The 13,631-nt window shown below is 32.8% G+C and overlaps 2 protein-coding genes across 2 annotated transcripts; both read left to right on the top strand.

Moving 5' to 3' along the window:
- Positions 1 to 6,290: 6,290 nt before the first annotated feature.
- LOC105804472 (FHA domain-containing protein FHA2) lies at positions 6,291 to 9,835 on the top strand. The gene is made up of 3 exons (XM_012637112.2): positions 6,291 to 7,061; positions 8,483 to 8,649; positions 9,406 to 9,835. Exons 1-3 carry the CDS (start codon positions 6,398 to 6,400, stop codon positions 9,613 to 9,615), a joined length of 1,041 nt encoding a protein of 346 aa, XP_012492566.1. The 5' UTR covers positions 6,291 to 6,397; the 3' UTR covers positions 9,616 to 9,835.
- A 1,470-nt stretch (positions 9,836 to 11,305) lies between these two features.
- On the top strand, positions 11,306 to 13,325 carry LOC105804468 (NAC domain-containing protein 83). The gene is made up of 5 exons (XM_012637111.2): positions 11,306 to 11,673; positions 11,765 to 12,051; positions 12,136 to 12,348; positions 12,425 to 12,658; positions 12,742 to 13,325. The coding sequence occupies exons 1-5, from the start codon at positions 11,520 to 11,522 to the stop codon at positions 13,060 to 13,062; spliced, it is 1,209 nt and encodes a 402-aa protein (XP_012492565.1). The 5' UTR covers positions 11,306 to 11,519; the 3' UTR covers positions 13,063 to 13,325.
- Positions 13,326 to 13,631: the final 306 nt, after the last annotated feature.

The following is a 13,631-nucleotide window of genomic DNA, read 5'->3' on the forward strand; positions in this document are numbered from 1 at the left end:
GCTTACAAATAAATCATAGATAAATATCAGCTCAAAGTAATCGTATTTCAATAATGTATTAGTCTAAAATAATTTCTAAACAATTAATAAAAAGCAGATAATCACACAATTAATTAAGAAAATATAATATTAATAATATGTTTTTTTAAACATTTTTTATGAAAATATAAATTATTGACTGATTGATAAAATAATTTCAGCTTGATCCAAGAAGACATTTAGAATCAGCAAGGAGATAGAAAAATTTAGATTTTATAACTTTTAGATTTTTTCTGTTTTATTTAATTATTTCATATATATATTGAGAGTTTAAATATGATTTCTATAATTTTAATTATTTATAAATTTTAAATACTTGTTTGCAAATTTTATAATTTTACAAGTTTTTTTTACATTTTACAGTAATATTACTAATTTCAACTAATTTCTTTTGATTTATCATATTTTTAATTTTAATTTTATAATTTTTTTGTAATTTAGATTTTTTTCTAAATTATATATTTTTAAATTTTTATATATTTATTTCCATATATATATTTAATATTTATATACATTTGATAAAAGAAAATGCTTTTTAATATATATTTTTATATTTTTTAAGATTTTCTAGATTTCATACATATTTTCATATATTTAATGTTTTATATATTTTTAAATGTTTATATACACTTGATAAAAATAATATTTATTTTTTACAAAAGAACGCCACATGGCTCTATATGATTGGCCATCAAACTTTTTTAACGTCAACAAAAAATAACTAAAAATTCAGAGAAAGAAATGTACTTTATGTACCAAATTAGGTCAAAAAATTTAAGTATCAAAATAAAAATCGAATATATTTTAAGAGTCAAATTTTATGAGCTCTAATTTTAGTTTAAAGAATGAAAATTGGGTTTTCCTTTATCCACAATATTCAATTATGAGTTTATCTAAAAAGGCAATGGTTAATTGATAAATCTTAGAAAATATATAGCCAAGCATGAGGCCATACTTCCTTTTAGGAGTTTACAACTATTATCACAAGTATAAATACATTGTTCATATAAACATGGTAGCCTCATTAATTTTCTCTCCCTTCACTTTAGAAATTAATTTTCCCTCTATTCTAAACTCGAATTTTGGCTTGACCAAACGTTATTGTTGTAAGAATTGTAAAACAATATTTGATATAAAACTTAACAAACCATAAATCAAGATATGTCGTGTCAAATTATCTAGAATAAGTTAAGAACAAAATTAGATGCGAAAGCGTACATGAATTTATCGATTTCTTTAAATCTTCGGCTCTTATGATTTTGATCTTTCAAATTAGGACACAAGTAATTCAGAGAAAGTGACTCTCTTTTTTCTAAAAATGGGATATTAGAAAAAAAATTATATATGTATAATTTGAAGACTATAATACTAATATATAACTTTTGCATATTACCTATAATTTCTAATCAGGCCATCATCAATTAAAATTTAATTATTAGAGTATTTACATATATTTAGCTCATACTTTATTTAACTTTCAATTGGGTTAATCTTTTATGATAGTAAATAATAATATGTAATTACTATTATAATATATGTGATGTCCATATTTTCCAACAATTGTGATGTCAACGCTTTTTCTGTAACATTTCACATTTGTTTTGGTCGTTGGATTCAAACATGTGATGTCACATTACGTTGCCGAAACAACTCAGACTAACTTGATACATATTCATAAATTTAGTTTCCTCATTATCATTAAGATACAATTAATCATCCATCATAATCACACACATACATTCATATTGTCAATGGTTCTAATTCATCAAGTTACATGGTTATGCAAAGTTAAATTCAGAGTTAGAATCCGAATCCAAACTCAATTATCAATTTTCAATGTTATGTCTTGAGACAGAGAACTTCATGTCTGAAGATAGGCCTCATTTTAATTTAGAAAAATTTTGCTTCGAAGTTAATATGTCTTGAGACACTATAAGTTGTGTCTTAAGGCACAACCCCTTATTCCTCGAGACTAGATCTCAAGACCAAACTTCTCTGTTTTCTTAATTTGCACAATCACTACACGACTTAAAACAAATAATTTAAATTTAAATTATGGTAACCTTAAGATGTGTGAAAAATAAATGTATAATAAGTTTATATTTATAACATATATATAAAAGGAAAATTATTTGATACATTGCCAATAGAGTTTTTAAACTCTACGAACATGGTTAGGAGGTTGACAAGTGTCCTATAGGAGTATAATAAAATATATTTTTTAAAAGAGATGCATGTCAATTTTTAAAGTTGCTTGTGAAATAAAAAATAGTCTGCTAGTTTATTAAATACTCTCCTATATAAAACACGAGTTTAAAAAACTTTTGAAATAAATAACCTACATTTTATATTTCACCATATTATTAAATTGACATTAAAATAATTTATTAATATATTAATGAATAATCATGTCACAGTAGCAAAGTAGTATTAGTTAACTATTAATTAACATGGTAATATATATTTTAAATTCTAAATTTTATTTATTTTTAATAAATTGATATTCAATCAACCTATTACGCTAAAATCAAAAGTTATCAGCTTAATATATCATTAATATTGCATAATATATTATGAATGACACAATTTTTAGCATTATTATCTTTTGTTGAAATGAAATTATAATTTATATTAATTTTTGTTCTGTGTGATATATGAGTTGATTATATTTATTATTTTATTTTTAAAAATTGTAACGGTCCGAAAGAAATTACAAAAGATTAACCTAAATAATTAATTAACAAATATGTTTATATATTAAGCAATAAATTAAATATTATGATTTGCATTAGAGTTATGTTGTGGGTTCGGTTGGACTTCAATAAAATTTTAAGTCTGAGCCTGGTTCGGTTTAAAAAATAGGTCTAAAATTTTGCCCAAACCCAACTTAAATTATAAAAGCCAAATCTAAGCTCGGCCCGTATTAATTTTTTTAGATTATTTTATTATAGACAACAAATTTAAAAAATATATAATATATCAAATACACTTAAAAACATTAAAACAATAAACAAATTGAAGATACATTAAAAATTCTTTATACTCGTATAGTTGAAACTAAAATAGTAGTAAAATTAATAATAAAATGTAAGTTTTACAATATCTAAATAATATTAAAATGATAACGAAACAACATTAAAAATGACAGTAAAACAATAGTAAAAGCGCACAAAAAAAAACACCCAAACAACAAAAACGGCAGTAAAAATAACAGCAAAAACACCAGCAAAAATAATAGAAAAACAACATCAAAACACCAGGAAAAAAATAATTTTTTATTAAAAAATAGTTAATTCATTCGGCTCGGGCGAGCTTGGGCATGGCATTTGTTAATTCACTTTTAATAATACCGATGGTAAGAAAAACCTAGAGGTGCTCATGGGCCGAGCGGCTCGGCCCGGCCCGACGGTCCGCCCGAAATATGGGAGGGTTTGGGTAAAAATATAGGCCCGAAATATGGGCTTGGGCAAAAAAATGAGGCCCGTTTAGAAAACGGGCCGGGCCTCGGGCACCACTTTTTTGGCCCGGGCCCGGCCCGGCCGGGATATAATAAATATATTTATTTTTTAAAATTTTAAAATATTTTTTACATACTTTTTTAATTTTTTTAATTTTAAAATATTTTTTAATTTTTTTAATTTTAAAATATTTTTAAAATACTTTTTTAATTTTTTAATTTTAAAATATTTTTAAAATACTTTTTTTAATTTTTTAAAATTTTTAAAATAAAAATGGGCGGGCGGGCAGACTCGGCTTATGATTTTTTCCCGAGCCGGGCCGGGCCTGGGCAAAATCTTAGGCCCATATTTCGGGCCGGGCCGAAATTTTTTTATGGGCCCGGCCCATGAGCACCTCTAGAAAAACCTTATTAATTCATATGTCTATATATGGGTAATTTGGAGGGGCAATTTCAATGCATGGCCCTTATTTGTCTATATTCATATAATTGGATCAAATTCAAGAAGACCCGAAGCCTTATTATAATACATACATGGGGAGACACGTCCTATTAGTGGTCTCTCTCTCCTATTTCAATTAGGAAATTGTTTTCTATTGAATATGTGTTTAATACACAACTTTGAGATATTATTATTCTACTCAAAAATAGTGAGCATTTATTTCTAGGTATAAATTCTATTTTTTGGGGAATAACAATTCTATCAGTTTTTATAAGAGAGAGATTTACTTTCTTACTGAAAGTAATAAAATTATTTTTGGTTCTATGTTTGATTCAAAATTGTTCGAGCCCACACTCGAAGCAGTTTGTGGTACGAGAATAGCGAAGAAGGTCGTTCTGTTGAAAGCCGGGGACGTTTAGGATCTGTCTTGCTCAAAGCACATATATTATTTTGGGAAAAGGTTTGTTGCTATAAATATAACAAGCTGGCTTGGTTTTCAAAATTTTTATTTTTCCGCTGTACAAGAAAATCACTTACGAACCGAATTTTTTACAACAATACTCCTGAACTATGCCTTATTGTGTAAGCCGACTGAACTTAGCTCAAGCCTCCTTATTGGCATATTGCTGGTAAATTTGTTTCCTAAATTCATTTTGAAACTCCATCCAAGTCCCAATAGTGGTACCACGTTGTCTCTCATCCGTGAATTTACGACGCCACCATAAAAGAATGACATCAGTAAAATAAATTGGACCAATGTTTACCTTAGTGGCATTATCCTCAGTTCCTATCGCACAAAAGTACCGTTCCATCCCCCATAGAAAATTGTCCACATCCCTCGTGGACCTCGTCCTTTTAAACTATTTCAATTTGTGAACATTCATTTTACATTGTTTATGAACTGAAGCCAACATCCTATTATCCAAAATAACTTTATAGATAGTGAGCTCCACAACTTGATCCTTCAAAGTTGTTACCATGACTTTGAGCATTATTCTTTTACATCTAATCATCCATGGCGGCATTGAGTGCCTTTTTCGTTGTATCCAAATTGGAATTGAGAACCTCCAACACATAGTTTTTGAGCTGCTCTTTCATCGAGTCCTACTCATCGATGCATCCCTCAACTACCTTGAGTGTTTCTTTCACACCACCCATGGATTCCTCCAGATTTACCACTTGACTTTCCAAAGCTGACACAATATCCCTTAATCTACTATTTTTCCTACCCCTCCCACGGGTCTCTATCGAGACATTTTGCTTGTCTACTATTTTCGTCATCTCAACTGCCGCTTTCAAACACTAACTCTAATATCAACTGTCACGGGGCTAAAACTTTAGTTTGGCAAACAGTGCGACCTTAGGAGTTTTCTTTGCTTAATTCTCTAAGGCACCGCGATAAAGCGGAAGCAACTCAAGACAAAAGAACTCGAATTGAACAAAAAAGTCATAAGAAAACAATAGCAAGTCAAGTGTTTGAGTAAATGCTCTCAAAGTATATTTAATAACTATGAATGGAGTGCTCCATTAGACCACTAAAGCTTTACGTAGATGAGCTTCTCCATATATTCCACGAAATGGGCCAGTTCAAATGGATCAAATGAGCTCCATTTAATTAATTGACATTCATGGAACGTTTTGTGTGCATTCGTCACAAGTTTTGATCTACTGATGGTGACATTAGAATCAAGTAGTGTAAAAAGCATAATCAAACTAAAAATTAAAATATATCCGAATTTTTATTAAAATAAATTTGGATAAAAGTTATATTTAACATGACTTAAAACCAGAATAAAGCTGAGAGAGAACCTAGAGACGATACATACGATAACACTCAAAACTTGGAACATCAAGATTTCAACTTCAATCTTGCCATTTCAGCTGTTTTAGAAAATCAAAAGTCTAAATTAGGTTTTAGTCTTTTAATTGTGTTAGAATTAAAGATTTAATCTTTTATTTTAAATTTGACATAATTTGATGATTTATTTTTATAATTTTATTAGCATGTCTTTTGATGACTCTTTTAGTCGTTGTCTTTAAAATGATAATGTAAAACTTATTAAAAAAATCATTTTATACATTTATTGATATATAAAAATATTATTAGTTTAACATGATTACTTATTTTTGTAGGTATCCCTACTTATATGATCAAATAATGTTTAAAGAAAAATCAATCTAATCACTTTATCTACAACAATTAACGATCCTACTAATTACACTATAAAAGCAAAGGACCAAATTTAATCATATTAAAGTAGAAGGATCTATATATGAATTTTAGAACAGTAAAGGGACTAAAAGCAGATTTAGACCAAAATTAGAAAAGGGTATCAGGGAAAAAAAAAGGAAGGGGCTAAAGCCGGAAGGGGAAACCATCCTGGAAACTCCGACACCCTTTTGATTATTGGAACAAGGCATTGGATCAATCAATAATTCAATCGAAACCGAAATCGGCAATGGGGACGACGGGTGGGAGCGACGTGGAGGCGGGATTCGCCAAGCTACAAGGCGAAGACTTCGAATACTACATGCAAACCTACTCCATAATGCTCGGCCGCAACTCCAAGAAATCCACCGTCGACGTCGACTTAGCCAGCCTCGGGGGCGGTATGAACATTTCCCGCCACCATGCTCGCATCTTCTACGACTTCACCCGACGACGTTTCGCGCTTGAAGTCCTCGGAAAAAACGGCTGCCTCGTCGAAGGCGTTCTCCACCTTCCTGGTAACCCTCCCGTCAAGCTGGATTCACAAGACCTCCTCCAAATTGGAGATAAACAATTTTACTTTCTTCTCCCCGTGAGGAGTATTCTCGGGGGAGCCCTTGCGCCTAGGCACCATGTTTCGATTTACCAGACGGCGGGTGCTGGCTCAGCGGCTGGAGGTGTACCGCACTATGGTCACCATGGCGGGGCGGAGATGGGGAGGACGGTGGGGTCCGTGGCGGGTTCTGCTGTGGTGGCTGCGGGAGCAAAGAAAGGGAGAGGAAGAGAGTATTATGAGGATGAGTACGGGGAGGAAGAGGATGTTGGGAGTGGTGGGAAGAAGGTTAGAAGGGAAGATTGGTATAGTGGAACCGAGGCCGGTTCCGGAGGAAAGGTGGGGTTGGCCGGAGCATTAGGTTAGTATAATTGACTATTGGTTTTTTATTAAAATTTATCATTTATTCGATCGTTTGATCAAATTTTGTCTGTTGTTATTTGCTCCTAGTTATTATGGAATTGTAGGAGGAAAATTTGCCATTCTTCAACCATTGCTTTTTAAAGTTTATTGTTTTGTAAATATTTAGTTTTTGATGATGTAGAATTGAATTTGCTTGATGTTTTAGGATACTGATGTTTTGGGATTATTTCTACCCTTTTTGTATTTAGAATATTGTGACATTTGTTAGATGGCAAACGACATTTATCTTTTTAGTTGAGAAGAATGATAGATCTTGTTTTCTGAGAATAGCTATGTTTGAGTTTGCTACACTTGCCTGAACTATTTAGCTCCTTGGTTCATTCTTTCCAATGCTATTTGTCGTGGTTTTTCTGGCTATTAGAAACTTGCTTTGTTAATTAATTGTGGTTGCACGCATGCAGCATTCAAAATACTTTGCTAAATTGAACCTGGATCCTTTTTTCCTGGTGGTATTTTGCTTGCCTAGCTTTGTTCTTGTCGTTTTCCTGGTCAAGGAGTTTCCCATTGCATTCCATAATTCATCACCGGTCCTTACCATTTTTCCTCATTCTGCCTCACCTAGCGAATTTGATCTGGTTTTGGAGAACCACCCTAATACATTTGATTATCCTGGCTTTGAGTTACCTTTATTTCTTTGGTAGTTGTTGAGGATACCCCTCTGCTTTCTGAAGAACATCCAATGTAGTCATCTTGAAGCCTTTAATGAAACTAGTGACAAAGCCTTGTTGAAGAGAGAAGATGAAGGATGATGTTTGGAAGTACTAACTGACACTGGTTTAATACTTTATAGATGTTAAAATTTGCCATACTTGGTTAGTCATGGATGGGCGTAATTTTGGTTTTGTGGCACTTGTTATTCTTTTCTGCATTTGCTCAACCAGGACTTGCATGCTCATCGTTCATTTCCCTGTCTCAGACTACTATTGGCCGTTTCTTCTTCCTTTTCGTCTGACTCTTTGTTATTAAGCCTATTACTTGGTATCCATCAGATTATGTCTAGGTAACATGTCCTGCCCTCTCAACCTGAAAATAAGCAATCCTCTAGTAGCCAAAGTATATTTTTCAGTTTCCATGTTATCTATGAGGTTTTAGGTATATAATTTATGATAAGTCAGCTACGTATTACTGTCTCTATCATTTCAAAAAGTTACTTTTGATTTTTATGGCACCAAAATGATATTTAGGATTTCATCAACCAGTTTTTCACCCTTGAGCATGAACTTTCGTTCCCTAATGCTGTTCTCATTCAATTCATCAATATTTTTTTTCAATATTTTACCTGAACAGGAACTAAAAGTTCCTCCTTTATTTACTTAATGGACAATAAATTCTGTTTCATTGCCATGGTATCATCTACAGTTCCTGTAGAGAAGAAGGGAGAGGGAAGATCTAGAGTTGACCGAGAATCTGATAATCAACAACTTATGCAGTTGGAAGAGAAGGATGTGGTTTCTTCTGTAGCTACTGTGCTTTCAGATCTTTGTGGTCCTGGAGAATGGATGGCCATGGAGAAACTCCACGCTGAGGTTAGTTTAAGCTTATAGTGATCTAAATCTTATGTTAGTTCCGTTTTGGGCTTTTGACATTTGCATAGATATAATTATTTTTTGCTGATGACATCCCTGACCAGTTGACAGTAGCACTGATGCTTTATTTTGATTCTTCCTTTATTAATGTGCTTTACCATGCTTTCTAGATTTTGGCATGGAAATGGTTCTTCTATATTTTGCTCCGAAATTTTGATAGAGTAGGAGTGTACTTAGGAGCTAAGACTTTTCTTGCTCGATTGATGTCACACTTTCAAAGAGCCACAAAATCAATGTACATGTATTGGAGAAAGGAAAAGGAAGAGTCCTTGTAAGCGAATGATAATGACAACAACCTACACTAATAGTGCTACTTATTTTTCTTCTCCTTGCATGCCTTTCTTTTTAACTCCTGCAATTTAGGGGGGTGAACAAGATCTAGTCAGTTTGTAATTCTGATTTATTGATTTCAAATTTCACAGATTATTTCCACGCCTAACTTTCCTTTGTTCAAAGTGGCTACAAATTCAATGAATTAGTGGTTGTAGGATCTCCTTAGCATATTTGTATTTGATGTCTGTAAATTTTACAGAAATTTAGAAAAGAACAAATAGTCCATTGGCTAATGTTTGCTTAAAGAGTTCTGATTACTCTTGCCTGCATTTTTTCTCCTCTCTTTTGGTTTATCCCATTCTTTGATTCTTGAACCTTAATATTTTACAAGATTGCTTACTTTCCTTGCCTTTCTTGTTACAGTTAGTTGAACAGTTTAGTAACGTCTGGCATCACAGCCGAGTTAGAAGATACCTTACATCCGAGGACTGGCCTGGTCCTGAATCCAAGGGGAAACCATGGTACGGTCTGCTTATGTTGTTGAGAAAATATCCTGAACACTTTGTCATCAACACAAGATCCAAGGGTCGGATAACATTGGAGTTCGTCTCTCTTGTATCTTTGCTTTCGTAGAAGAATGCTAATGAAGCACCAAACGGCACTTCCCCTTGCATGGTCATCTTACATATGCCATGTTTGGGAGGACAAAGAAGTTGCAAAGTGTAGAATATCATGATACTAATGTTGTTCTTATCTTTTAGATCTACCCACTTTGAGCTCTGAACTGGCTTTGCTGGCTAAATGTACCTGGATTTTATGGATTTTAAGATATATTGACATCAATTTTCATTTATTATTTTGCTTTTCTTTAGATGAATTGCTCTGCACATTTTATGCTGGGAATGAAACTTCCCTTTCCAGGAAATCTACAGTTTTTACAAGTTTTAAGGTCCTGCGATGAGATGGAGAAGCTGATGATTAAACCTATAATAAAATTCAACTAGTACAAAGTTGACCAAAAGTGTTTCCTTGGTGACCAAGTGTATTGATAATTCCTTGGCTTGATCTCTGAGTCAAGCACTTTGGGAAGGGGTCAACGTCAAGTTCCTAGCAAATGCAAGGATAATATTGATCGATTTTCTTTTTATCAACAGGGAAGTGGATGACAGGGTTTGGATCTGTATTATTTCAAAGCAATTATTGATATTAAGCACTGATTTTTTTACACGATATTAAAAGTGGGGATGAGGGTTGCACAATTTAAATCCGTATCAAATAGGTATATGACAAAAGTCTATATAAATTAAAACTACTAATATTGATAATTATTAGGTTAGCAGAATAAAATAATATAATTGGGTTAAGAATGAAAATTAAAAATTAAAAATAGAAAAAATATATATAAGGTAGTGAAATTACAAACTTAGTCAGGAAGGTGAAGAATTATAGTAATCCTTGTAGCATCCGAAGAGGAACTGACACGTGTATCCACTTGAAAGTATTTGTGCTACAACTTAGCAAGCAAGGAGAGTGTAATTTGTAAATACTGCCTCACTTCTCCACTGTATATTTATATACATGGAGAGGATGTTTCCTTGGTGATCAAGTGAATTGATGATTCCTTGCCTTGATTCCATGCAAACAAAGGGAGCTCTGAGTCAAGCACTTTGGGAAGGGGTCAACGTCAAGTTCCTACCAAATGCAAGGAAAATATTTTTCGATTTTCTTTTTATCAACAGGGAAGTGGATAACAGGGTTTGGATTTGTATTATTTCAAAGCAATTATTGATATTAAGTACTGATTTTTTACACGATATTGAAAGTGGAGATGAGAGTCGCACAATTTGAATCCGTGTCAAATAGGTATATGACAAAAGTTTATATAAATTAAAACTACTATAATGAAATAAGGAAAATAATATTGATAATTATCAGATAGTATTATTTCAAATAGTATAATGAATTCGTGTCAAATAGTATTATTTCAAAGCAATTATTGATATTAAGCACTGATTTTTTACACGATATTGAAAGTGGGGATGAGAGTCGCACAATTTGAATCCGTGTCAAATAGGTATATGACAAAAATCTATATAAATTAAAACTACTATAATGAAATAAGGAAAATAATATTGATAATTATCAGATTAGCAGAATAAAATAATATAGGCCATGAATTGGGTTAAGAAGAAAATTAAAAATTAAAAATAGAAAAATATATAAGGTTAGTGAAATTACAAACTTAGCCAGGAAGGCCAAGAATTATAGTTATTCTGTAGCAAAGAAAAAGAATAATTGTGATCCGAAGAGGAACAGACACGTATAGTGGGATCCACTTGAAGTATTTGTACTACAACTTAGCAAGCAAGGAGAGTGTAATTACTGCCTCACTCCTCCACTCTTTATATTTATATACATGGAAAGGATGTTTACATTTTGGCACAAACTTCCCTATGCTCCCTTGGTTCATTTCAACTCCTTCAGCCAATTTTTTTTTTTGTACTTCTAGTTTCCTTAAGCAATCTCTTTGAAACAAAATGAACACAGTTAAAGGTTTTAGATTTCACCCAACCGATGAAGAACTCATCGAGTATCTGCTCCTCGAGACCTTCGGCGTCGACCGTGATTCTCTCGTCCAAGTTATTGATCAAGTACCGGACATCTGCCAGTGGGAGCCTTGGCAACTAGCTGGTAATCTTTTATATATGTATGGTGAACTTGTTGTGACTTTTTTTTATACCGATTTTGGTGAAATATATGTATGTATGTTTTGGTTCTTCAGAGAGTTCCCAATTGCAAACCGGGGATCGATTATGGTACTTCATATATGCACCGACATATAAGTACCGGAATAGTAAACGAATTAGCCGGACCACCCGGGAAGGTTATTGGAAACCTACGGGCAATGCTCGGAAAATAATAGACCCTCAAACAGGGGAGGTGATTGGCACCAAGAAGACTTTGGTTTTCTATAAAGGCCAATGTAATGATAAATACAAAATCAAGACTTGCTGGGTTATGCATGAGTATGAACTCGTGGCTGCCCCTAACTCAATTGACATTGATCAGGTAAGTCAATATGTCATTTCAATGAATATATTTTAGCTTTTATTATGTTCGATGTTTTTGTTTATTTGCTTTGATTTGTTGTAGAAAACATTCAACCTTTGTAAATTGAAGAAAAGGGTTGATATTTCCTGCACTGATGCTGGGCAATCAAGTCAGCATAAGGACTGTGATGATGTTGTACATAATCAATCCGGCATTAAGAGTTATGCCGGAGATAGAAGCAATCAACATAATATAGCCAATGATGGTGTAGTCTCTAATTTATCGTCTCATGATCTGGATGATGCGATTCCGAAGGTAAGATGCTTAATGCAGAATTTCTTAATCATTTATCTGTTAAGATGATGACTGAATGCTCATTTCTTTGATTCAGGAAAATTTACATGAGAGGTCAAAAGAATGCAATGAACCCGAAGGCAACAGTGGGGTTCAAAAACTTAATAGCATCATTGAAAAGGATGATAAGTCCTGTAGTTCGGTTCTTACTGATGGTGATGAAACCATCACCGTCGAAAGAAGCGATCAACATAATGTAGTTGTTGCAGCTGAGGGATTCGGAATACCTTCTAGTTTCGAGTATTTTGATTATGAGGTTTTAATTCCGGCGGTAAAAATCTGTTTCTCTTAGTTATTTATTCCTGCAGATTATGATGAAGATAAAAAGTAAAGCTGTTTTTGTATATGTTTCAGGAATTTTTCTACAATGACGGGTTATGGTATGATGAGTTATTAGAAGTACCAGAGGCAACTAATAACTCTAATTGGATTCAAGATCAATCTATCAACAACACAGAAGATGTTGAGTTCTTGAATTCAATTATTGTTGACAATGATGAAGCCTACCTCCTAGAAGAAAACAGACCGCATCCGTCTGCTGCTGATAATGAAGTCTTAGGTGCAGTGGGATCATCTGATTTGATGGAGAAACCTAGTAAAAGGCTGCGTCTTTCACATGATGATCATGTAGAGACCACAGAGGCTCGAGCTGGAGGAAGTATCACCTACCAGTAGTAGCAAAGAGCAAGAGATGCTCAAATGTTATTAGCATACATAGCAGAAAGTAAAGAATGTTCCCTTTTTTTTTTTTTTTGCTCTTTTGATGTTTGAAAGGTTTTTGGACTGTAAAATAAGAATTACAATTGATGTTATATGTAACCTAATGTAAGAGAGTGTATTAAGGGTTGACCATCATCTACTTGAATGATGCCATTCCAAATTACAGCTTAACTTAACAGAGAAAGTTGTCTGAAATATTACAGCTTGAATTCAAACTATGTTGCTGCTGTCTGTTCTTTAGACTTAGCGGATGAAATATTAGCTGCCCAGAAGCTGAATTAACATTATCCAAAAGCTTTACCATGTTTGATAATTACACAAGCACTAAAGATTAAGCTAAATGAGCCATATATGTAAATACATACATATATATATTTGTTGATACAAGAATTAAGCGAAATGAATCACACACAACATATATATATATATACAAGGATTAGGTTGTAGTGGTTTGAGACAGATCATTCGGAGTGTGAAAAGTTGTAGGTAAGTTAAAACGACCTAAATATGGGTATCAAAAGAAG

This window comes from Gossypium raimondii, chromosome 7, assembly GCF_025698545.1.
Source record: "Gossypium raimondii isolate GPD5lz chromosome 7, ASM2569854v1, whole genome shotgun sequence".
Classification (NCBI taxonomy): domain Eukaryota; kingdom Viridiplantae; phylum Streptophyta; class Magnoliopsida; order Malvales; family Malvaceae; genus Gossypium; species Gossypium raimondii.